This window comes from Penicillium solitum, assembly GCF_028829755.1.
Source record: "Penicillium solitum strain IBT 25940 chromosome Unknown utg000004l_segment0_segment0, whole genome shotgun sequence".
In the NCBI taxonomy this organism is placed as follows: domain Eukaryota; kingdom Fungi; phylum Ascomycota; class Eurotiomycetes; order Eurotiales; family Aspergillaceae; genus Penicillium; species Penicillium solitum.
The window spans coordinates 1271256-1296540 of NW_027072124.1; the positions used below are offsets into that span (position 1 = coordinate 1271256).

The 25285-nt window shown below is 48.3% G+C and overlaps 8 protein-coding genes across 8 annotated transcripts; 3 read left to right on the top strand and 5 right to left on the bottom strand.

Annotated features, from left to right (window-relative positions):
• Positions 1-992: 992 nt before the first annotated feature.
• culA (cullin culA) lies at positions 993-3618 on the top strand (the record flags this gene model as incomplete). Its single annotated transcript, XM_040957019.2, has 6 exons — positions 993-1042; positions 1109-1178; positions 1258-1274; positions 1338-1408; positions 1472-3369; positions 3430-3618. 6 exons carry the CDS (start codon positions 993-995, stop codon positions 3616-3618), a joined length of 2295 nt encoding a protein of 764 aa, XP_040812603.2.
• Positions 3619-4497: 879 nt separating this feature from the next.
• On the bottom strand, positions 4498-7322 carry N7455_006488 (uncharacterized protein; the record flags this gene model as incomplete). The annotated part of the gene is made up of 6 exons (XM_040957010.2): positions 4498-6392; positions 6443-6503; positions 6556-6583; positions 6695-6937; positions 7057-7161; positions 7264-7322. The coding sequence occupies 6 exons, from the start codon at positions 7320-7322 to the stop codon at positions 4498-4500; spliced, it is 2391 nt and encodes a 796-aa protein (XP_040812658.2).
• A 471-nt stretch (positions 7323-7793) lies between these two features.
• Positions 7794-9706, bottom strand: sakA (mitogen-activated protein kinase HOG1). Its single transcript, XM_040956995.2, has 9 exons — positions 9498-9706; positions 9364-9411; positions 9159-9288; positions 9063-9106; positions 8908-9007; positions 8497-8853; positions 8359-8437; positions 8109-8292; positions 7794-8048 (listed from the first exon to the last, which is right to left on the bottom strand). Exons 1-9 carry the CDS (start codon positions 9551-9553, stop codon positions 7940-7942), a joined length of 1107 nt encoding a protein of 368 aa, XP_040812667.1. The 5' UTR covers positions 9554-9706; the 3' UTR covers positions 7794-7939.
• Positions 9707-12014: 2308 nt separating this feature from the next.
• On the top strand, positions 12015-13942 carry gpaB (guanine nucleotide-binding protein subunit alpha gpaB). Its single transcript, XM_040956947.2, has 6 exons — positions 12015-12602; positions 12662-13007; positions 13066-13194; positions 13251-13380; positions 13436-13674; positions 13755-13942. Exons 1-6 carry the CDS (start codon positions 12476-12478, stop codon positions 13852-13854), a joined length of 1071 nt encoding a protein of 356 aa, XP_040812536.1. The 5' UTR covers positions 12015-12475; the 3' UTR covers positions 13855-13942.
• A 1812-nt stretch (positions 13943-15754) lies between these two features.
• On the top strand, positions 15755-19206 carry glpV (glycogen phosphorylase). The gene is made up of 8 exons (XM_040956931.2): positions 15755-16220; positions 16292-16304; positions 16364-16399; positions 16453-16514; positions 16572-16675; positions 16726-16803; positions 16852-18617; positions 18680-19206. The coding sequence occupies exons 1-8, from the start codon at positions 16003-16005 to the stop codon at positions 19085-19087; spliced, it is 2685 nt and encodes an 894-aa protein (XP_040812539.2). The 5' UTR covers positions 15755-16002; the 3' UTR covers positions 19088-19206.
• A 286-nt stretch (positions 19207-19492) lies between these two features.
• On the bottom strand, positions 19493-20693 carry N7455_006492 (uncharacterized protein; the record flags this gene model as incomplete). Its single annotated transcript, XM_040957042.2, has 4 exons — positions 19493-19606; positions 19688-20113; positions 20227-20552; positions 20636-20693. 4 exons carry the CDS (start codon positions 20691-20693, stop codon positions 19493-19495), a joined length of 924 nt encoding a protein of 307 aa, XP_040812578.1.
• A 408-nt stretch (positions 20694-21101) lies between these two features.
• On the bottom strand, positions 21102-23434 carry N7455_006493 (ATP-binding cassette long-chain fatty acid transporter PXA2; the record flags this gene model as incomplete). The annotated part of the gene is made up of 4 exons (XM_040956961.2): positions 21102-21177; positions 21248-22145; positions 22196-22832; positions 22928-23434. 4 exons carry the CDS (start codon positions 23432-23434, stop codon positions 21102-21104), a joined length of 2118 nt encoding a protein of 705 aa, XP_040812660.1.
• A 521-nt stretch (positions 23435-23955) lies between these two features.
• Positions 23956-25105, bottom strand: N7455_006494 (uncharacterized protein; the record flags this gene model as incomplete). The annotated part of the gene is made up of 4 exons (XM_040956966.2): positions 23956-24098; positions 24157-24270; positions 24321-24507; positions 24566-25105. The coding sequence occupies 4 exons, from the start codon at positions 25103-25105 to the stop codon at positions 23956-23958; spliced, it is 984 nt and encodes a 327-aa protein (XP_040812612.2).
• Positions 25106-25285: the final 180 nt, after the last annotated feature.

Genomic DNA, 25285 nt, shown 5'->3' on the forward strand with positions numbered 1-25285 from the left:
AACAAAAAACAAAAAAGAGAACAACGGGGCAGGAATTGCACGATTGGGGTCAATTATCACCCAACCTTTGCCACAAAGGAGTGTATATTGCAACATTTTCGTAGTATAGTGAAAGGTAAGCGTGGGTGGTCTGATCAAAAGAATATCATTCGCATGTGATGTTGAGATGACTAAGATTTTGGCAAACCTTCATGAATGGGATGGATGGATTAGGTAGGGAGCTTAAACCAGCGTCCAAGGTAACCATTCTCGAATTATGGTGTAATAGTACTAGTTAGAAATATATCTATGGATCAAGTGTCACTGGAGATATATGTTGTGATACAAGGATAGAGACAGGTTTATTGTAGAGGAACAGCTCAAAAGTATATATATCATCGTATCCCAAAAATATTAATGATCTACAAGAATAGTCCGCTGATGCGGTTTTGTCATGTCTTTTTCTTGTATGTTCCCTGGTGTCTTTTTAAGAGTATATACAAAGATGGTAAAAAGACCTTATTTTGTGCAAGAGAATAATCTATAAATAACCTTTAATATAACCTTTTAGATGTCGTTTTGATCGAAGCATCAAAGCCGATGATGTAGATTTGGCGGGAAAGCTCCGCCACCTCACCGCCTGCGGCAACAAGGCCATCCCCACGCTCTGGTCCATCTCAGCCTCATCACTTCCCTCTTCTGCCTAATCTCTTTTCCAATTTTTGATCTAGAAGTTCCCGAGGAGGGTTGCATCTTCTCACTCGTTTTCTTCGACTGTCCGAACCCCGCCCTTGCCAACCCCTCCCCCTCCCAAGCGCCTACCCTCATCTGATCACCCGAAGATCTTTGAGGCGTGACGTGTGGCGCTACAACCGTCTTGAGGTAATATTCATGATCTGTAACTTGCTGGTTACTGTTGAGAGTTAAGAGCGCGTTACTGACTAGTGGACCAGGACCCTCAGCCTCGACTACTCACCTTCTTCCGCATCCCACCTGACTCCCCTGCAACCGCGATGTCTCTCGCGATGCCGCCGGTACCTCACAAGGATGACCTTGATTCAACGTGAGCAGACAATGATTGGCGATCTGCTTTAACGCGGTAGTATGACATGAGCTAATTGTGGGTTAGTTGGTCATTCCTCGAAACAGGAATCGAGAGCGTCATGCTCAACCTTGATTCCGGTATCGATATGAAGACTGTAAGTGAAATGCCGTTCAACTCACTATTGACTGGCGAGGGTCTTTGAACACAGAGGCTGACTGACTGTTTTTGTCTAGTACATGGGTTTATACACGTGCGTTCAAGATTCGATCCTACCTCTGGCCTGACGAGAACCGCGCTCACAATTTGATATTAGGGCTGTCCACAATTTTTGCACATCCCAAAAAGCTGTCGCTAGCGGTCAAGGCCTACAAGGACAACGTGGTGGTTGGTTTTCTCCCCTTCATGCCGCACCCTCGGCTTCCCGATATGAGCTGACCTAGACTATAGCTCATTTACTGGGCGAGGAACTTTACAAATTACTCGGCGAATACCTCACCTCCCATCTGAGTGAAGTTTACAAACAATCACAGAGCCACACTGAAGAAGGCTTGCTTGGCTTCTACATCCGCGAGTGGTACCGCTACACAACCGCCGCCAAGTACGTGAACCACCTCTTTCGCTACCTGAATCGCCACTGGGTTAAGCGTGAGATCGACGAGGGTAAGAAAAACGTCTACGATGTTTACACCCTGCACTTGGTCAAATGGAAGGGGGACTTTTTCGAAAAAGTTCATGAGAAGGTCATGGACGCTGTTCTGAATCTGATCGAGAAGCAACGAAATGGAGAAACCATCGAGCAATCGCAGATTAAATCCATCGTGGACTCCTTCGTTTCGCTGGGTCTGGATGAGAATGATAGCTCCAAGTCAACACTAGATGTCTATCGGCATTACTTCCAGCAGCCGTTCATCAGTTCCACCAAAACATATTACGAAAATGAGTCACGGCAGTTTGTGGCCGAAAACAGCGTGGTGGAATATATGAAGAAGGCAGAAGCTCGTCTGGAGGAAGAGAAGCTCCGGGTCGGTTTGTATTTACACCCAGATGTCACCAAGCTCTTGACCGATACCTGTCTGTCTGTTCTCGTCACCGCCCACTCAACTTTGCTTCGCGACGAGTTCCAGATCTTGCTGGATAACGAACGCCAAGAGGATCTTGCTCGTATGTATCGACTCTTGTCACGGATCAAGGAGGGTTTGGATCCCCTACGCACAACCTTCGAGAACCACGTGAGACGGGCCGGTCTGGCTGCTGTCGAGAAGGTTGCTTCAGAGGGAGAAACACTCGAGCCCAAGTTGTACGTTGATGCCTTACTGCAGGTCCACACACGGTACCAGAGCTTGGTCGATGAGGCCTTCAATGGCGAGGCCGAGTTTGTGCGTTCTCTTGATAACGCCTGCCGAGAGTTTGTCAACCGAAACCGTATCTGCAAGACAAGCTCTTCCAAGTCTCCCGAGCTACTGGCGAAATACACAGACTCACTGCTCAAGAAGGGATCCAAGTCGGCTGAAGAGTCGGAGCTTGAGGAGATGCTAGTGCAGATTATGACAGTCTTCAAGTACATTGAAGACAAAGACGTCTTCCAGAAGTTCTATTCCAAGAACCTGGCGAAACGTCTGGTCCATGTGAGCTCTGTTTCTGATGATGCCGAAACAAGCATGATCAGCAAGCTGAAGGAGGCGTGTGGTTTCGAATATACCAACAAGCTGCAACGCATGTTCCAGGACATGCAGATCTCCAAGGATCTTAATAACAACTACAAGGTCTGGCAAGACAAAGTGCTAGAAGATGATGACCGAAAGAGGATGGCCGATGCCCACTTCCAGATTTTGGGAACTGGCTTCTGGCCCCTCAATGCCCCGACCACACCATTCCTCGCGCCACCGGAGATAGTGAAGACCGCCGAACGGTTCCAGACATTCTACTTTGACAAACATAGCGGCCGCAAGTTGACATGGCTGTGGCAGCTATGCAAGGGCGAAATCAAGGCTAACTATATCAAAAACGCCAAAGTGCCCTACACTTTCCAGGTGTCGACCTACCAGATGGGCATCCTGCTTCTTTTCAACGAAGCCGACACTCTGTCCTACGACGAGATCGAAAAGGCCACCACACTGTCTACCGAAATTCTCGACCCCAATCTCAGCATCCTGCTGAAGGCCAAGGTCCTCATCGCCAGCCCTGAGGGCGCTAAACCTGAGCCCTCCACATCGTTCACATTGAACTACAACTTCAAAAGCAAGAAGGTCAAAGTCAACCTCAACATTCAGATCAAGTCTGAGCAAAAGGTTGAGGCCGACGATACACATAAAACCATAGAAGAGGACAGGAAGCTTCTGCTTCAGGTATGTATCCTAGCTAGTCATCAAACCCCGCACAGTCCATTTGTCCTAACCTTGTTGTAGTCCGCCATTGTTCGAATCATGAAGTCGCGCAAGAAGATGAAGCACGTCCAGCTTGTCCAGGAGGTTATTCAGCAGGTCAAGTCCCGTTTCCCACCTAAGATCCCCGACATCAAGAAGAACATTGAAGCCCTCATGGAGAAGGACTACATTGAGCGCATGGACGGCGATGAAATCTCCTACATTGCTTAAATCGAACTAAACCCTTCCCCCTTTTCAAATCTTGCACAACCAACTTGCTTCTATTCCCTTTTTTCTGTTGCTCTCTGCTTTTGCTACTGTCTCTTTCCGACACCAGTGGCTGACTTCCTGCGTCCCTTTCTTGTCCTTCTGTTCCATTCATGATGGAAAGCCAAGGTGAAGGGGAACGGGGCCCCTGCTGGTCCAGGATAGGACTCCTACAATGGATAGCTGGCGGATGGAATCAGGCTGATAGGAGCTTAAGAACTCTTTTTCATTGTGTCGGCGACTTCTTTTATGCTTCTTCATAGCGCTGAGACGACAAACAAATGATGACCTGGTTATTTTCTTTGCTCTTTGCCCTCTGCTCTCTAGTTTTCTTTTCCTTTCGATGAAGATACTAAAATATAATAAATTGATGATCATATTATGTGTAGCTACCCATCACGACTTTGAAGGTTTGAAGACCTAGCCCCATAAACACCATGACCACACATAATGAAAGGTTGAGGATTAAAGTAAGGTGTTGACCCAAATATCTTTTGGGTAGAAGCTTGAAAGAGCCCTATGCGAAACAAGACGACAGCCACAAGACAGCCCGATCTATTCTAATGACATGCAAAGCAGACAAGAACAGACACAAAAACAACACTGAGCAAGATCGAACACATTAGAACCGATTTCACTTCAATATTTTATTCAGTAGATGGATATGCGTAGCACTAACCAGACCCTGTGTATATTTATGTATAATCAACATGTGAACCGTGCTAGAATGTATATGCTATGCAAAGCTAGAGACAACAAGAACAGAAGACAGAAGGTCCACTGTACTGAATCATCCTAGATGCGAAAAATGCAAATCAACCCCAGCTTCCCAAATCCAGTGCGCTAATTCGTACCAGACGAGTCTTTGCTCTGGACTGGATGCGCCTCCTCTTTGACAGGGAGTGCAGTCACCAAGTCCTCAGGCCGCGTATCTACCTCCACGCCACTCGAGGGTGTGGGTTCCTTCTGAGTCTGGGAAACAGTCTCCTCGGTCCTCAAACCCAACCCCAGGCCTTCATTCGGCGTGAGAGCCACAGAGGAGAACCCATCCGCATCAGCGGTATCCTGTCTAGCAGTCTTTCCATCTCGGAGAACGTCCTGGGTCTGTTTGTGCTCCGCATCATCCGCATAAGCCGGGAATCCCTGCGATAGAGGAGATTTGGGGAAAGGAGTTTCGACAGAATCGGACGTGGAAACATCATCGTGACGCTGGAACTCGCCGCTGTCGCGTCTGAGCAGGATATTACTCCATCTCTTTCTTCGGCTGGTGCTGCGAGTAAGACCACCTTCGGAGCTATCGTTGCCTTCACTATTCTGCTGGATGGAACCGCGACGGCCGCGGTCCAACTCGGATGGTTCGGTAACGACGGACAAGACCGGGGTGGATGGTGAAGTCAATTCGGGATTGGGGGTGAGATTCGGGTTCGGGGATGTGACGCGCTTATCTTGCCATTCGCGGCGCTTTTCGCTCGCCCATGACCCCCACGAGCTGAGATAGGAGCCGGCTTTTTGGCTGGCTACGGTCACGGAGGCTTGGGCCTGTGTCATGTCGACGGATGGCCTTTGACGGCCTGCGAACCAGGAGGCATCGGCAGGATCTTGTGAGGAAGGGGTTGGCGAGGTTGGGGTTTCTTTGTCGATGGAGGTGCGTTGCGATTGGGAGGCGGTTTTCTCTTCATTGCGCTTGCGCTGCGCTTCACGCATTGTTTCAATGTCGGACCAGAAGCTTGTGAATGCCGCGCTCACTTTCTTTTGTCCGGTTGAGATGTGGCGGTTCAGGGCCTCGCGGCCTTCGCGGACACGCTCATCCAGGTGCAGGTCTGCTACCTGTTGTGCAAGTCGTCTTTGGACATCTTCCATTGTCAGGCCCCCGGCGTTTGGGTGTCGTGGCTCAGTGATGGAAAATAGGAGCGCATCCGAAGTGAGTCGCGAAAACAGGGCGTAATTAGATGTGGTTTTCCACTGGGTCAGGAATTCCGTATTGAAGTCGATGGCAGGGTCTCCTTCAATGTTGAGGTTTTGCAGCTGGGTTCTGCTGCGATGCCCCGATTCTGCGACGTCGCATGGATAGAGCTCCTCGTGGTACTTCATGGACGATAATAACGCCAACAAATATTCTTCAAACTGTAGTCGAATGAATTCTTCTGAGCCCATGAAACCAAGGGTCTTGGGTTGTGAAGGATGTTCCTCGTCCCAAGTGTCATTGACAATTTGTGTGAGCATGTCAATCCAGCGTCTATCGGCCGCAGAAAGGACCAAGGCACTGCGGAGAGAAGGAGAATTTATGACGATACTGTCCTCGTCAAGGTTAATTAGAATATCACTGTAACGGTCCTTTTGCTGGAGAAGTAGCGAGTTTGTTGAGCCAACCACATATGATTTTGTGCCATCATCCGCCAGCAGATCCAGCAACTGGAGAGGTGTGTAGGGGCCAAACATGCTGCCTTTTCCGAAGATCTGCAGTGGAAGCCCCATGTATGCTAACAAGGAGCTTCTGTCGCTCGTCTTGAGAGACGTGGGTTTCTCAACAGTCTGAGAATAGGTGTCAAAAGCAGGATCCGCGCAATCCTGCAAGCTGTTGATGAGGCCGGGTATTAAAGATATAAGTGAGAACTGAATCATGCACAAACGTTCACAGCGCGTCCCGAAGAAAAGCATCTTGGGTTGCAACAGTAGTGCCTTAAAAAGAACCAAAGTCTGAAATTTGAATTCGTGAATCATCTCCCGAAGCGAAAGGCCTTCATAAATTAGCACACTTCACACATATCGGAACAGATGATATCCTTACCCAAGTTCTGATCTTTTGGGCCATCATTCAGCAGGGAAATCACCAAGCCCTCGCGGAATTTCTGTATCCATGTCAGCATTTCATTCTATACACCATCACAGCCAAGTACATACCTTCAAGATATCGACATCCGAGAAGTCACTATTAAGAAGAGTACTCAATTAGCCATATGTCCTCATTCAAAGTCGGGTTGTATCCCGATCCCATGCCAGCGCATCGGTCCAGGGGAAGTATATTCGATATTCCACATACCGTTGCGCGAACCAAGCCGAAGTTACCACGGAGAGCTTCTCGCGCAATTGACCAACTCGCTGCGGACTATCTGTCACGACCACAACGGCCTTTTGTACCGTTGACCGAGTCACATCGGCCGAGCGATTGATGAGCAGACTCGAATCGATCTGGCGGGAGCAGGAGATGCCAAAGAGGGAGGTTTCGGGTATAGTTGATGTGCCCTTTCGGCAGAGTGTGAAGTATGAGAATTCCTCGGTCGACCTGAAATCCGACAAGTTAGATGGTCCGGCGCAAATCGGCTCTCCTTGTCACGGGTTTGCGCCAGGAGAGACTAAGAAGGGGAGGGAACGAAATCTTTGTCGAAGACAGGGGTATCTTACAGATGTGCTCCATCAGATAGGGCCATGAATGGGAGGAGAGACCAGTCATTCTCGGTTGCTGGGTCGGTTCCTTCGTCGGCAATGCAATGCTCAATCTCGGGGCCGCTACAGGGATATGTCTCAGTCAGCCAGGTCCCACTATGGATCCATCTTCGTCTTGGTTTCAAAGATACGAGCCCGGGGAGTTTTGAGTGTCTCATGGCTCACCGTGCATGGTGGAAATCTATAACCAAGACAATTGGGTCTTGTTTATGCTGGACAGCCATGGCGCCGAACCTTGCGACAGGAGATTCGGTTCAGCTGTGAGAAATGCAATTAAAATGATGGGAATAAATAGCTCGAATGAATGGTTTGCAATATGTCGAAAAGAGGTGCTTCTCCTCCAAAACCTCGACGTGAGTTTCCCATGGAACTACAATTGTCGCAAACAGGGGAACATCGCTGATACGGTTATCGCACGGGGAGCGGGCGGTGAATGGTAGCCCCGCCAAGATCGGAGGGCCTCAACATTACGAGTTATACCTCCAGGGCTAACTATGTAAGGAAAAGTGATATAGGGGTATTGGAGAAATAACTTAGATTGCGTAGATATTTCAAAAGATTAAAGGTTATGAGGTGCTCCATCGCTGGACTAAATCAGATTCCCCGTATGATTTCTCCTAATCACCAACCAATTCTTAACGACGCCGGAAGAGCTATGGACAATGACTTCCACCAAGACAAAAAAAAAGAACAAAGTAGGAAATAAAAAACAAGATAAAAAACACAAGTGAAAACGCTAGCTTCGTAGCACCCTTGAACAGAAATAGGGCCAGACTTCAAATTTTGAGACCGGAATTCAATGGCAGAAGAGCGTTTCTTAGGGAAATTTCGCGTGAAACCATTATGCGAATGTCTGTCCAGTAGTGTTGCCTTGCACTGCTCCCTGTACCAAGGCTTGGCCAGCCTCATTACCTTGTTCAATGTTGTGGAAGTCGAGAATTTCCGAGTACCTGTAGTGGCGGATAATCAGTAAAAAGGAATCGTGGTGGGATAACAAATCAAGCACGTACATCATGATCTTCCAAGTATCTACGGGCAGATCAGCATCATTGAACGACCAATCGAACTTCTCCTGTGCGACAGGCTCGTCGGTTGGGTCATGGTAAGGTGCAAGGTACTCATGTGCCAATGCTTCGGGGGCTTGAATGCGCTGCTTCGGGTTGAAAACCAGCATGCGCTCGAGCAGGTCAACCGCTAAAATAAGAGAGGCAAGTTAGCGTGGTGCTCATAATCCCCATAGTCGGCCCAAATATCACATACCATCGGCATCGGCATTCTTGAATTTATTTGCGAGGGGCTGGCGCTCGCGCTTGGGTAGGGACTTGACAAATCGGAGTGTCTGAATCATCCTATATTAGCATATTTTCATCTTTCACCAAACAAAGCATAACTACTCACGTTCTCGCTACAGATGGTCTGGATCACGTCATCGGGAGGAGTACCAAGCAGCTCCGTAATGATCGAAAACTGGTTGACATGGTCCTTTCCAGGGAACAGCGGCTTTCCTTCCAACATCTCGGCGAAGATGCATCCCGCGCTCCAGATGTCTACCTCGACATCGTACTTTTGCCAGGTGAGCATGATCTCGGGGGCGCGGTAGTATCGTGTTGAGACATAGCCGGTCATTTGAGGGTCCTGGATGCGGGCAAGACCAAAGTCGCAGATTTTCAGATCACAGTTCTCGTTAATCAGGATATTGCTGGGTTTCAGATCCCGGTGAACCACACCGGCGGAGTGAACATATTTCAAGCCACGCTATCAAAAAGTCAGATTCTGGCATCCTGGATATTATTCCCGTAGCAATCTTACCAGAATTTGGTATAAGAAGTACTGAATGAATTGCTTTTCAAGGGGTCGTGAAGTAAGAAGTCGGTGGAGATCAGTTCCCAAAAGTTCGGTGACGAAGTAGCTGTGGTCATTAGTTTACACCGTTTAACCCCGCCTTGCAGATGAGGGGAACATACATATCTTCCAAAGGCGAAATGAAAATGTCACTCAAGCTGATAATCTGCAGAGTGTCAGCAAATAAGCCTGGCTTGTTTATTTGATGGAGTACGGACGTTCTCGTGGCGGAGATGCTTGAGCAGCTTCAGCTCCCGGTAGGTTCGCTTGGACAGAACGGGGGTACTGAAGGGCTTCATGATTTTTTTAACCGCCACTGGCTGTGCAGTCAATTGGTCTTTGGCAGAGCTGTAGTATTAATGGCCTTGTTAGCATGTACTTTAGGCTTGGGAGTTGTCTTGTGCGACACAGGATACAACATACCAGACCAGTCCGAAGGCACCCATTCCCACCGGTTGCAGTTCCGTATACCTAGAAATCAAGTTAGCACCAATATTCCCCTGGATGCGCCTGCTAAAGCGCCTATAGTAAATATAGCAGAACAGGGCATTGCGAACCGGCTGGTGATCTCAAAGGTGGTGCCAAAAATCTGGGCACGCACGAATTCCGCCATGATGGAAGGTGGGGGTTATGCAAACAGATAAACGGAGAAAGAGAGAAAATTCCAAGAAGAATTTCAAGTCAAAGAAGACTAAAGCGAGAGAAGATGAAGGCTTTGAAAATAAAACCAGAAGAAAGGGGTCGCGAAGAGAGCAAGTGTGTTGGCAACAGGTGTGGGGAAGGGACTGGGTGAAAAGCGCAGAAAACAAGGCCGATGACGTTGGCGAAGGCCCGGTTTTGTTGATGACTCAGCAGATTCCAGCCTGGAGCCTGTATATATGAAGAATGGATTTTCTTTTTTTCATTTTCATTTTCATTTTCATTCTCATTTTCATAATACATTCAATTACTACATACATAGTATATGCCTAGGTACTATTGCAACTCTTTACGTTATATCATATACAATAACATCCTTCCATGTCCAGCTGTTGTGAACTTCCAAGGATAGAACCTTGGAAGGTTGCCCTCGCTCCACAACCACGCGGCCCAGACCCCGGTCTTTATCCCGGAAGATGCTTCCCTTGCAACATTATTGCTCTATAATATCGTTGCTATAAACCAATAGAACTTATATAGAGGTCAATTCAATAAGTTTGATCTACTACTTATATTAATCTTTTTAAATCCGCGCTTAACTCGCCCGAGAACAAGTAGACGGAGAGTTCTTGGGCCTCTATTTAGAACCTTGGCAGGTCAGAATATAACCCCTCACCCCTCACCCTTCAAATCAAAGCAGACATGATCAAACATTGGAATTTATCAACTCTACATGTATATAAGCTCTACCATAGCTTCCTCTTTAATGCTCTTATAGGTTCGGTAGATTGTCCCGGGTAACATTGCCGTACAAGAGGGACCGCTCCCAACCGCTCCCAGGTCTAGAACAAGGGTATACACGATAGAGTGCCCTTTCCCAACTAGGCCAGCTCCGATCTTCTATGACGTGGTCTTGTTGGCTTGCGACGTTATCTCCCAAATCATCACTACATCTTACATCGTACATTGTACATACTAGTTATATCAAAGGACCAAAAATCTGCACCCTACTGTAATGGCCATGTACAATGCAACCCCGAATGAAAATTAACCAGAGATCTTGGCTCAGGTATTAGTTTCAACGGGGGTACTCGGGTTCTGTCACCGTCTGATGCGGATGCGGATTTGGAGGCTGAGACATGTGAAACAATGCCTGCCACGCTACTGCGGAAATGCAACTGCGGACACGCAACAAAGACATGCAACAAAGACCTTTGAATGAAGTGTGACTGGATAGGGGGTGCAGCTCATTTTAAACTCTGGAGATACCTTTCGGCGTTTCATATTTCTTGGATGTAATTGATAGGAGAGTGCACGTTCGTATATACATATAAACCTTCGGAAAATATATATGTAGTCATTCTTCGAGGTGCATGATGATTACCTCTACTTCACACACCCCTGCCTAGGTGTTAATAATATCAAGATCAACAAGCCCCAAGCCTTGATTTTTGCCCGTAACCCCCGTATATTTATTTGCCTACAGGGCTGAATTGACTTCCTGAGGGGAGAGGTCAGTGCCCGGGTTCCAAGGTTCACCGCATGTCCGAGATAAGCCAGTGGAAGATCGAAAGCAACATGCAGATTATCGAGAGCAAATTCATCGCCCATATAAGTATATATAATAATAGAGAGTATCTAGCTGTTGTACGGAGTACGGAGCACTTTGTACATAGATGTCAGATACACACCGAAGACCTGAGACCGCAACACAGCCCCGCCTGTCTGCCTAAGGCAACGCCCCAAATTTTGCGTCACTCTCCACTTTTAAGCTCCAGAGTGGGTTGAAAAAGAGTATGAAACGGAGTACAGAACTCCTGATCAGAGATTTGGACGAATTCGCAGTAAATTTATACATATGTGTATATATATATATATCAAATGATTGAAGTTGAGAAGGAACCACTGATATCTAATTGATATGTGACAAGAACACATGATCGCACAGACAAGTCATCTGGTGGCGCCCCATTAAATTAGAACCTCCGTGTCGCTTAAACAGTGTTCTTTTATAGGAGTATTAGTATTACAATTGTGATTGTGATGATTGCCCGGGCTAAAATGGAGAATTTAATAATTTAATACTAGATCATACTGATCATACCTTACAGGTGGGATCTGACAGGAGAACGTGCCCAATTTCCCCCGGGTTTTTTTCAAGGTTACCTAGGTATATTATGTACATATCTAATATATTAACTAGACAAAAGAAGTAAATGTATTATAATATTAAGCTCAAACATGCAACCTTGGAAATAAAAGAGATAAATGATATAAATGACCTATAACCATAACAGAAAAGAAGAAGAAGAAAAGGGAAGAAAACGGGTGAAATACATTAATTACCAGACTGTGCAAAATGTAAGCTGAACCGTACATGTATTTTTCATATTTCTTACAACTTTCTCCCCCCAAGTCATCTCCACTCCCCCAGCATGACGATGGGTCGCACTGACACTCTCTGATTCTTTAAACTCTTTGACACTTTTATTACCCTTACTACCTTTAACTACCCTTAACTTTTTACCCTTTTATCACTCTGGAAACTCTCAACATCTTATTCCCCAACCTATCCCTGATTCTCCGCGTTTATCCTTCCGCCCCCATCCTAACCGCTATACCCGAACTTCAACGACTCTCCTTCCAAACTCGCTTGTCGCAACTCCTTCAACCTCAACCTTCCGCCTTGACATCATTCTCAACATACCTCCCATTGGAATTGATTCCGATCTGACGTGTCGCCATTTCTACACCCGGTCGCGCTGATCCTTTCCCGTGTGTGGCGCTTGGCAGTCTTAGCAAACGAAGGCTCCGGCCGTCTTCACCGGCACATTTTGTTCCTGCGCGTGGTTGATGAGTCTCCTCCCTGCTGGTCTGGGTCACTGAGGATTCCGCGATGGGGTCGTGTTTCAGCTCAGAGTCCGCGGGGGATGCGGAACAGAAGAAGCGAAGCCAACAGATCGATCGCAAGCTAGAAGAAGATTCTAGGCGACTACGAAGGGAATGCAAGATCCTCCTCTTGGGTAGGTATCCTGACACTTGGTTGGAGGAGAGTGGATGGTTGGCTGACTTTCAAACGCAGGATCTGGAGAAAGCGGCAAATCAACGATCGTAAAACAGATGAAGATCATCCACCAAAATGGTTACACCGTGGAAGAACTTGCGCTCTATCGATTGACCGTCTACAAGAATCTCCTGGATTGCGCAAAAGCCCTCATTGGGGCATATCACTATCTCCAACTCGAACCGTCCAGCCAGAAAGTGCAGGACTACATTTCATTTCTGGAAGAGTACAACGTGGATCCGGATCCCAACACCTCGCTCGATTCGAAAATCGGCGACGCCATTACATATCTCTGGAACGACCCGTGTACATCAACGGTTTTGGAACATCAGAATGAATTTTATCTGATGGACTCGGCGCCATAGTAAGTCCCACCTATCGTTTGCTCTGACCCCAAGGCCGAGTTCTAACCCCATGATTAGTTTCTTCGAGGAAGCGAAACGAATAACGGCCCCCGATTATGTCCCGGATGTTTCAGATGTACTCCGGGCCAGAACGAAGACCACCGGTATCTATGAGACACGCTTCACAATGGGCCAATTGAGCATACAGTACGTGGAAATAGTTTTCGACACTCACGATTTGGGATATCTCTAACCAGTCACAGTATGTTTGATGTGGGCGGCCAGCGCAGTGAGCGAAAGAAATGGATCCATTGCTTCGAAAACGTGACGTCCATTATCTTTTGCGTTGCGCTCAGTGAATATGATCAAGTACTACTGGAAGAAAGCAATCAGGTATGAGGTCTCAATACACCGAGTGTACTACACCGGAACTGACAGACCTGGGCAGAATCGCATGATGGAAAGTTTGGTTCTCTTCGACTCCGTGGTCAACTCTCGGTGGTTCATGCGGACAAGTATCATCCTTTTCCTGAACAAAGTTGATTTGTTCCGCTTGAAGTTGCCTCGATCACCGTTGAGCAACTACTTCCCCGATTACTCGGGCGGCAACGATGTGCACCGTGCCGCGAAGTACCTTCTCTGGCGATTCAACCAGGTGAATCGAGCACACTTGAACCTGTACCCACAGTGAGTTCATATGATCCTAACAGTGCCTGTTCCTACGTACCGTGATTCCTGACTGATTATTTCCCCCCCTTCCCCTTTAGTCTCACCCAAGCGACTGATACCTCAAATATCCGTTTGGTCTTCGCAGCAGTCAAAGAGACTATCCTGCAGAATGCCTTGAAAGACTCGGGCATTCTATAGCCGCTGAAATATACCCCGAGGACTCAGCCACACAAGTGTCCTGTGCGTATGCGCACTCTCCCTCTCAATCCAACCTTATGACCATACACCGTCCCTATTTTCAACGTCGCTCTCGGTGTTTTCCGATTCCCCTCTTCAGGAGACTGCCTGAACAGTTCTCCAACGATCACTCATACCATACCCTTTTCGTCTTTTTTCATTTGCTTTTGACCAGCTGCAGGCGTTGATGGCGCCTTTATGGCTTTTTCGGCTGATTTCCAAGGCGCTGGCTCTGGTCTGGGGATATCCCATTTGGTACTTAATGTGGTTTTCCTATATTAAACATGGGTCTATGTTCCATAAAGGTCTCAGTAGCATGTTCGGGCAGTCAACTATGCTACTGTTTCTGTTCCATGTGCCTTTTCCTCAATGATTAAGCCCCGGAATGAGCGTATGACAGCCAATTCCGAAAATGCCGGGCAAGACCCCTGGTAGCGCGACTGGATACTCTCTGGACTTTCTTTTCGTGTACTCGATAATCCTCACGGGGTACGCATCAACCCAATGGGCTTTCTGTTGCCCTGTCTTCACTATATCTTATATCTTTTCTTTGCCTTGTCTTCCCGAGGTCTGTTTCCAGTCTCTCTCGTGCATACCATGGCGGTTTTCCTATTTTCGACATTGCCATGTTCCTGCTGTGATACTTATTCCCTCTAATTTCTCTTCCCCCATTTCTCTTTTTTTGTGTCTTTCTGTGTTTCTGTTCTCCTATTTCATCTCACTATTAACCTGTGATTCCAAGCGCTTCCACGTCTGATGCTTTCTGATTTCTCTGCTTTTGTTCATTATCTTAAGCGTTATTGCTTCAACCTCTCGAGGACTCTAATCTATCTTACTGCACAGGCCGATACCGGGATCGCTGAGCATGGGCCATGTCCACGAGTGTCAGATCGCGATTTCCCCGGATCTCTGGTCGGGTGGAACGGAGTTGGGATTGGGACGTGGCCCGGGCTTATTTATGTATAGTTGAGCCTCGATATATCAATACTCCCATTCTAGTCTGCTTTTGTTCCTGTATACCGTTCGCCGTGAATGTGCTTAGCGTAGATGGTAGTCGTGAGAAGCTCTTATGCTTGGATGGCCAACATCTGGCTCCTCTAGGTTGGTTGATATCCCGTTCGCGGGTGAGATAGAGAGTAGAGGAAACACCTTTACACGGAACCAAGGAAATATATCGAGCTCTCTCCCAGCGAGTCTACAATATTCCTCTTACCACCTGCACCCCCCTGCCCTGCAGCTTTACCTGCAGATCATCCCCTCACACAGCCACCCACATCATAGCAACTACCCACTCCCACCACTAACAATTTTCCTGACAATGAAGTCCCCAAAGCCCCGCAGGCTAGACCCTCTCGAATGTTTATCTCCTCTTGTAGTGCATCTGGGAAGCTACCCCGGGTTTAGGACCAACTCATGGTCGGCACTGGGGCCTCGTCGGCGCACGGTACGCGCTTCATGCAATGCGTCTGTGCGTTGGCGTTCGCGGGGTATCTAGGTTTGTAGGTATCTGGTGAGCTCGGAGGCGGGGATTATAATCATGCAGTAGTAGGAAAATGGACGCGTAGGTATGGGCTTAATGGTTGGTGGTGGGTGGTTGGTAGTTTTGGGGATGGGTGTTCCGGGATAGGAAGATAATAGCTGTGGAGCCGAAGAGATGGGTTCTAGGCCCTTGATTGATATTGGCTTTTAGAGTCTAGCAATTCCAATATGGGGGGGGGACTATAGGAGAGAACTTCCAAGATTAAGTTGAAATGGCATGATGTGTCTTAGGCATTTATAGTCATCTGCACGGACCCTATGTAGAATCAAGTATTTGAAGTATTTCAAGGATTATATAGCAATTATAATAGGTATATGACATATTTCTATATATTTTTTATATGTAGTGGCACTCCTAAAACGGGGTACAAAGATACTAAAATCCAAAAACGAACTAAAAAAAGAAAAGTCGTCTGGTGTCACTCTAAAAGTCATGACTACATGGACATGACCCTTCCCCTCTTTTCTCTTTAAGTAGCCAAGTACTTGCTGGTGTATTTTCTTTTCTGTACTGGACTTTCTCCAGCTTACAGCTCTCGAAATTCCAATTCATCCCTTCCTCTTTTCATAATGTCAACCATCCCAGATGCAGTTGCACCGACCGAACCGATCGAACCAACCCAACCTCGTCGGGAGCGAAGACTCTCCGTAGGAGCTCCTATTGGCGATCTCCAGGGTCCTGTCGGCCCGGGATTTAGTCGTCCCAAGCACAAGCGCACATTCACCGGCTTGGGGCCTGCCGAGATTAAGAATGTTGAAGCTAGCATTCCTGAGCCATTACGAGAAGCGTGAGTACCGTACCTGCCTTCCCGAGGTCCCTAGTACTTGCTTATAGTTGGACTGACCATGATTCTCATAGCTGGAGGAAACATGTATGTTGAGACGAATTGGGGATTCGGGACTGAAATGCTAATGCTTCGAGTCAATTTAGTCGGCTACTGAATTCACCACCAAAGATGAATTCGAGGTGAGTTCGACTTGCGTCCGTATTTGATACTACAGGTCTAACGACCCCCGCAGAAAGATCTCGTACGCCATATCGAAACGACCCTCGCTCGCTCGCTGTATAATTGCGATGAGTTGTATGTGATTTGTGTCCTTGATGCAAGCGGTCCCTGCTGACTTGGGACTTTCTATAGGGCCGCATACTCGGGAACTGCGCTTGCTTTTAGAGACCGATTGATCATTGAGTGGAATAGGACTCAGCAGCGTCAGACTTTTACCGATCAGAAGCGAGTCTACTGTATGTGTTCATTCCCGTCGGCAGAAGACAATGGCTAATCGCGGGTGTAGATTTGTCGCTTGAGTTCCTCATGGGCCGTACATTGGACAATGCTATGCTGAATGTTGGCTTGAAGGATGTTGCTCGAGGTAAGTGCTGGGAATATATGTGATCGGGATTATCGCTGATGATACTAGATGGACTGAGCGATCTTGGATTCCGCGTCGAGGACGTCATCAACCAGGAGCACGATGCTGCGTTGGGCAACGGTGGTCTAGGGCGTCTGGCAGCATGCTTTTTGGACAGTATGGCGACACTAAACTACCCAGCCTGGGGATATGGCCTACGTTACCGCTATGGTATCTTCAAGCAGGAGATTGTCAATGGCTACCAGGTGGAGATTCCAGACTACTGGCTGGACAACAACCCTTGGGAATTCCCGCGACACGACATCACAGTCGATATCCAGTTCTATGGTAACGTCAAGAAATACCAGGATGAGAATGGCAGGCTCTCGCACACGTGGGAGGATGGTGAGATTGTTCAAGCCGTCGCGTACGATGTCCCCATCCCCGGGTACGGCACCAAAACCACCAACAACCTTCGTCTGTGGTCTAGCAAGGCTAGCACCGGAGAGTTTGATTTCCAGAAGTTCAATGCTGGAGACTATGAAAGTGCAGTGGCGGACCAGCAGAGAGCTGAAACAATCTCAGCTGTTCTCTACCCAAATGATAACCTCGAGCGAGGCAAAGAACTGCGTCTGAAACAGCAGTACTTCTGGTGTGCCGCCTCGCTGTTTGACATCGTTCGGCGTTTCAAGAAGACAAAGCGGGCCTGGGGCGAGTTCCCTGATCAGATTGCCATTCAGCTTAACGACACTCACCCGACCCTTGCAATTGTTGAGTTGCAACGCATCTTGATTGACAAGGAGGGCTTGGAATGGGATGAGGCGTGGAGCATCGTGACTAAGACCTTCGGGTATACTAATCACACTGTCCTTCCCGAAGCGCTGGAGAAATGGTCTGTCCCGCTGATGCAGAACCTGCTTCCGCGACACCTGCAGATCATCTATGAGATTAATCTGTTCTTCTTGCAATCCGTTGAGAAGCGGTTCCCCAATGATCGGGATATCCTGTCGCGCGTCTCGATCATTGAAGAGTCGCATCCCAAGATGGTGCGCATGGCCTACCTAGCCATCATTGGCTCTCACAAAGTCAACGGTGTGGCCGAGCTGCATTCAGACCTGCTCAAGACTACTCTCTTCAAAGACTTTGTGAAGATCTATGGACCAGACCGTTTCACCAATGTTACCAACGGTATCACCCCGAGACGTTGGCTCCACCAGGCCAACCCCAGGTTGTCTGCGTTGATTGCAGAAAAACTTGGAAGTCATGACTTCCTGAAGGACCTCACGCTTTTGGACAAGATAGAGGCCTTTGTCGACGACAAGGCTTTCCGCGAGGAGTGGGCCGTCATCAAGCGGGAGAACAAACTGCGCCTCGCCAAACACATCAAGGCCACCACCGGATTCGATGTCAATCCCAATGCGCTCTTTGACGTGCAGGTGAAGCGTATCCATGAGTACAAGCGTCAGCAGCTCAACATCTTTGGAGTTATCCACCGCTACTTGAGTATCAAGGCCATGTCAGCCGAAGAGAAGAAGAAAGTGGTGCCTCGAGTTTCCATCTTCGGAGGCAAGGCAGCCCCCGGTTACTGGATGGCGAAGACCATTATTCATCTCATCAACAAGGTTGCCGACGTAGTGAACAAGGACCCAGAGATTGGCGACCTTTTGAAGGTTATCTTCATCGCGGATTACAATGTCAGTAAGGCTGAGATTATCTGCCCTGCTTCGGATATCAGCGAGCACATCTCAACTGCCGGTACCGAAGGCAGCGGCACGAGCAACATGAAGTTCGTCCTGAATGGCGGTTTGATCATTGGAACCTGCGATGGAGCCAACGTGAGACTTCTTTCACCTATCCTATATCCCGCTTCCATCCCAATAATACTAACAACTCACAGATCGAGATCACCCGCGAAATCGGCGAGCAGAACATCTTCCTCTTCGGCAATCTCGCCGAAGACGTCGAGGACCTGCGCCACCGACACTTCTACGGCGACTTCAAGCTGGACCCACAGCTGGAGCGCGTCTTCGATGCAATCAAAGACAACGTGTTCGGCGACAAAGCCGATTTCTCCGCGCTCATAAGCTCGATCGAAGAGCACGGTGATTACTACCTCGTCTCGGACGATTTCAACTCCTACATCACCACGCACGGGATGGTCGACGAGGCCTTCCAGAATCAGGAGGAGTGGCTGGCCAAGTCGATTACCTCTGTCGCCCGCATGGGATTCTTCTCTATGGATCGCGTTACTAACGAGTACGCTGATAGCATCTGGAATGTCGAGCCTCTGGATGTTACGGACTGAACAGATTGTCGTTTGATAGGCAGTTCTAAGTCTTTCTTCTTTTGATTTGATGATTGGCATGGGTTTTTCATTGGTTTTATTGAGTTCGTATTGGTTTGCTTAATATCCTTAGCATTAATAATATATCAATTCTTTTCTTTATATGTTCAGGTATATAGGCCATGCACCACTGATAAGAAGACTATATGTGCAATTGGTCTATACAGAACTAGGTATATATATATACAACCCAATCTCGATATACAGCACTATCTAAGACCCCAGAAGAGAATAATCCTACCTCGAGGCAGTAATGACTGAAAATATCGAACCAACACCCACTCCATGCCAAAAGCGAAACCAAAAAGAAATCCGATCATGACAACATCAAACCATAAAATCCGTCAAACTCCCCAAACAACAACCTCACTCCTGAATCGTCGGCTCAGTCAGCGTCTGTTTAGGCTCGGAGAAATAATCCGGCCAAAGCGCCATCTTCTCATCCTGCGAAGGCGTAGCCGTAGCCATAAGCGTGGGAACCTGCAATACGACCACCATTAGCAAAGCCCCCCTTTTTTTTCTCTCTGTCTTTTAATACAAGGGAAAACGAGGGAAACATACAGCCTCCTTACTAGAAATCCTCCTCCACATATTCGCACGCGGGTTATACCGCACTGGTTTCCCAACTCCACCAGTCTTCTTCTGATCCTCCAGACTAATCGCCTCAACCTCCTTCTTAACATCCGCAAAGCTATCAAACGGCGTATACGGGATACCGTGTTCAAGACAGTACTCCTCGAGCCGCAGACCACGACGAGCAAAGAGGACATCTGCCTCGCGGGCCGCGGCGAGATCGGAGACGCCGTCGCCGATGAATACGATGAGCGGGATCTCGTCCGGTTCGCATTCTGCTTGGGCTTTTGTGCGTGCTTGGTTCACGCTCTCGCCTTTGTCATGTCCTGATTCGGTGTTGTCGCGCCAGACGGGTTTCCAGGGGATTCCGCCTGGGGCTTTTAGATCGTTTGCGACGATTTGGATTGAGGAGGCCTGTTGGGGGTTTGGGGAATGTTGTTAGTGGGTGATTATTGTGGGATATGGATTCAATTGATTTCAATTGATATAGTAGGGTATTAATTGGTTGGTGATTGGTTATAACATACCTCTTTCTCGCCGAGGAAGATATCCAGCGTGCGCTGTAGGACGGGCTTTAGGCCTGCGCTGATCACGTTGAAGGGGAAGCCCTCGCGGACGCAGTATTGGTGGAATTCTTGGAAGCCAGGGTCCATTTGGAGGTTCTTTTCCATTATGTCGAAGCCGTCGCCGAAGGGGATGGAGAGGGATCCCCACATGTCGTCTGAGATGTCGCGGAAGGATCGCTCGCCGGTTTTGAATTGTTCTTCGAGTTTGTTGCGGAAGGCTGCACCGCAGCCCAGGTTGTCTACTAGGACATGGCCGGTGTCTTGTAGGAAGATTGTCCCGTCGAAGTCTGGGGGGTATTAGTTTAGGGCTTTGTGGTTGGGATTGTAGGGTTTGGACAGTTGCGACGGTATAGGTTAGGGTTTTGCATACCAGAGAAGATAATGATCTTTCTTTTATGATGGTCGGTGTTTGTCTGTGAGATAGCCATTTTGGTATAGACTTTAGAGGGGTTGTTCTATAGGCGCGTATAGGTAAATGGGGAGAGAATTGTAAAGATACAGAGAGTACAAGTTATAAGAAATGAAGCAAAACTGCCAAATCACGATCCTAAGTATTGAAGAACCTGATATTCCGTGGCAAACAAGATAGACCAGGAATATGACGTAGGGACATCTAACGACATCAGTGTGGGCCGCAAAGGGGGGCTCATCTGAACATCGTGAGAATTCGTGTTGATAGAACAGACCCTAATTGGCTGTTGTCGGGGGTCCGCATCAAAAAAGCCAAGTCTTCGATCGGATTGGCCAATGTCATTGTAAGTGGATTGCATTATACATCATACATTTCAACGCTAAGAGACCCTTAAATGCTATATAAATGAGATAAATTTAAGAAACTAAGCCGTTAACTCGGTAACCCGACGTTGCAATTCCGGTACAGTGCGTAACTGCAAGTCCAATTCTTCCTTCTCACTGCAACAAAGTTAATAGGCGGCCCGGAGGATCGGAAAACCGGAAAACCGGGAAACTGGGGAAAACTTACTCTTCGAGTTTTAAGCGCCGTTCCCAGTCTAGACCGGTGAAAATATATCCACCCTGTCCATCAAATTGCAAGATCTTCTGGTGATACTTCCAGAGACTGCGTCGGTGCGAGACAGTCATGAGCGTGGTGCCAAGCTTCTTGGCAGTCTCATACATGACCTTCTCAATTTCCAGCGTCACCGAAGATGTGCACTCATCCAAAATGGCAAACTTGGGTCGGTGATAAAATAACCGGGCCATAGCAATGCGCTGCTGCAGACCACCGGATAGAACGTCGCGCCATTCTTCCTCTGCATCCCAGCCTCCAGGACGGTCTACGACAGACGCGATCTCGACCACTGATAGGACCTCATAGAGATCGGCGTCAGTGATACCCTTTGCGCGCATCTCGCGCACTCCATCTGGGTAGATAACTTGCTGCCGCAGAGTCCCACGGGACAGATATGGTCGCTGGGGAATGTAGAAAATATCCTGGAAGGGAGGTTTCTTCACCGTTCCTCCGTATACCGGCCAGAGCCCGCCTAGGATCCGGAAGAGAGACGATTTGCCGCACCCGTTGGGTCCAACGATCAGAAGGTGGTCGCCGGGGTTAACAGCGAAGGACAGCTTACGCACCAATACGTCACCGTTCGGGGATACGATCGGTACGTCAGTGAACTCAATTGCGTCGCTTTCTATGACTTGACCCCGACCAGACAGGACCTCCGCATTCTCTTCCGTCGAAGCGGAAGATACCAACTTCTTCTCGAACCTTCCAGCAAGGAGGTCGTCCATAACCTCCAGCAATGAGGAGACACGCGAAGTGTGGCCAGCCAGCTCCGAGATCTCCTTGTAGGAGAACATCAATCGGCCAAAGGCATCCGACGAGGAAAGCAACATTCGACGATTTGTGACGAAGCCTGGAAATAATCAGAATGTAAAAGTTCAACATCAAACGACAACAACTTACTTTCAGTGTGATCTCCCATGCTATGGGTAGCCTGACCGGGAATCTTGAAGAAGACAGGGACACTACAAAGCACCAAGCCCATAGCTCCCCAGAAATACTTGATCACAAAGTCCTCCATGAATCCATGGTAAAGTCGCCGGCGCAGAATGCGGTTCACATGCTTGATCAGCGTGAAATAACCCTTGTCTAGGGTATCCTTCTCGGCCTCGTGCCCGTGGTATAGCGCGATTTCTTCGCTGTAATCAATAAGCCGTGAATGGAGGAAACGGAACTCGCCCTCCAGCCGGGCCTCATCGGCAACATATTTGCCAAATGGTGGAGTCAGTATACGCATGACGTTGGCGGACAACTGCACTAGCAGACTCATGATGAACAACCCTTCACCTCCCACGTTCTTGGAGAGCGAGTAGTTGTAAATAGACATATCGAGAATAGGCTTAGCTAAATTGGAGTATAGTTCTGCGAGACTGTCCGAGAAGCGAGACACATCGACTGTGACGAGTTGGTCGGGATTCTTTATTCGATCGTCCAAGGCGGAGATGGCATAGAAAGTCATATTAGACAGATACTTCTCGTGGATATAGTCCGTGAGACGCTTGCGGTAGCTGAGAGCAAGCTTGCACTGGTGGTAGGAGAGCTAATACGGCAAAGCATCAAGTTAGCAAATGTATTGAACGGTCGCGTGTCAGCACCACAGACCGGGAAACCTGGCTCCCATCACTGGGGGCTTACCATAGAATTAGTGAACGTAGCAGGGATAGCCACAATCATCCACCAAAATAGACCGAGCAAGAAATCCTTCCCTCTGCCGCGCACCAAGTTGCTCACAAGTTTCCCGTCGAGTTCGGCGACGTACAAACTAAGTACCGTCCGCAGTACCAGGAAGACGCTGTGGCTCACCAGCAGTCGTAGCTCCTTGCTTCGCCATCCGGGTATGACGATCTTCAGTAAGCGGAGCAAGTTCTTGAAGAATTCCCGGTTGATCTCCACGCGCTTCTTGCGGGGTTGTTCCTCATCGCCTAGACTGCTGGTGCCGGGCCGCCGGCGCAGGTCTACCTGCTGTGACGCGGCTTTCTGCTCGGAGATGGCATTGTGGATTCGTTTGGCGAGCGCAGCAAAGAGGGCGAGATAAACGGCGCGTGAGATACGGGTTCGGTTTCGCAGGTAGAGGGTTGTTAGGCTGGAGAGGATCTGCTTGATAGAGCGTTCGGGCGGTAGTAGTTTGGACTGAGCGGCCATGGCGGAGCTTTTAGATGCTTATCAGCCAAATTTGGGTGCATACATGTCCGCCGTTGAATGGGTCAAGTGGGTTGAAGGGGTTGAGGGGGTTGGGGGATTTGAGGAGAAAGAGGTCATTGCCATGACGGAGATGACATGTGATACCCCAGGAAACTGGGGGATGTTCAGCCGAGGAACCCACTTTCGGTAATTTGGCCTAAGGCAGCCAACACTATATCGTCCAAAACGCGTAGATAAATTAGCACTTAGTCAATCCTCTCGGAATTCAATAAAGTAAGTGGGTACGATATTATTAGCTATCTAGGCTATTAAGAATAAAGGAATCATCCTATTTCCAAAGTAGCGCGTCGTTTCCCTGGGTTATACTCTCTACGTTGTGTAGCTCAAATTAAATAGACTTTGTTTTCTTTTTTTTCTGTTCAACGTCTTTTTATCCATATATAAACCTCATCTAACGTATGGATGTCCTGCATCGTGTTGGGGTACCAGATGAGACGAGTCCCCATATATACAATGCGACTCTAGTATGGAAATTCCTCGCCCACCAGCTTCTCGCTCAACCTCCACAGTCTCTCCGCTTCAAAGCTACTGGTTACCCACGGCTTCACTGTATCAGACAGGGGGTCTGCCACATGGGAGTCAATAAGATAAGCGCCGTTGTTAGCTACCGAGTCAATCGGTCAGTATATTCTCTGCTTCCTGTCTATCCGTACGTAACATACCTTTAAGAGCCGGATCAAACGCAGCATAGATATGAGTCGCAACACCCCGCTCCAACGGCTTGGTATTTAACTCTTTCCAACCCTCCCGATTGCCCAACGCCTTGTCCGCGCTCCCTATGGTAATGTTAGCGGCCGTACATTTGATAGTCATGGCTGGTACTTACGAATTCCATCCAGATCCACACTCCAGTCCAGGTGGCTGCCCAGATTTGTCCAGATGACGCCCGGGTGCAGGCTGAATGCGAGAAGGCCATGTTTCAGGCCGAGCTTCTCCGCCAGAGACATTGCAAACAATATATTGGCTGTTTTGCTCTGGCCATAGGCGAACCATTTGTTGTAACTCTTCCCTGCCTGGTCGATATCTAAGTACGGGTGCCTCACAAAAAGCCAAATCCTATACATCACTTACATCAAAGTTGTAATCATCGAAGCGGAAAGGGCTCATACGATGGCCGTCGCTGCTGACCATGACGATCCGAGGACTCTTGGAAGCCAAAATCTTCTTGATAATCAGATTTGTGAACAGAAACGGACCTAGATGGTTGGTTGCCAGGTGGGACTCAAATTCCTCCGGCGAGAGCTGATAATCAACCGCCATTATACCGGCATTGTTAACCATCACGTCGATGACTGGAATATCATCCCAAGAATTCACCTGGGCAGCTGCATCGCGCACACTCTTCAGCGAACCCAGATCAACTTTGACCGTACGGACCTTGACCTCCGGATATGCGGCCGTGATATCGTTGGCGACTTGTTGGAGTTTGTCGGTGTTACGGGCGGCCAGGATGAGCCAGGCGGGTTTAGCTTTGGCGATAGATTGGACGAAGAAGCCTCCCAGGGAACCGGAAGAGACGCCGGTTGTCAGGACGACCTTATTCTTAATAAGATTGTTGTAATCGTTGACCAGCTCGTCGGCGGTGGTGTCTGTATCGTATGGGGCTGGCATAATTGGGATGGCGATAGCGATGGCGGGAGTTTCAATAGGGGGTTAGGGGAAGAAAGGAACTAAATAAAAAACAGCTTTCAAGCGGGCAGTATATATAACTCCTCCCCCCTCTACGAGTTGACCTGTTTCATAATAGAGGAGCATCACGAGCAATGACACTAGTCGATGTAGTTAGCGGAG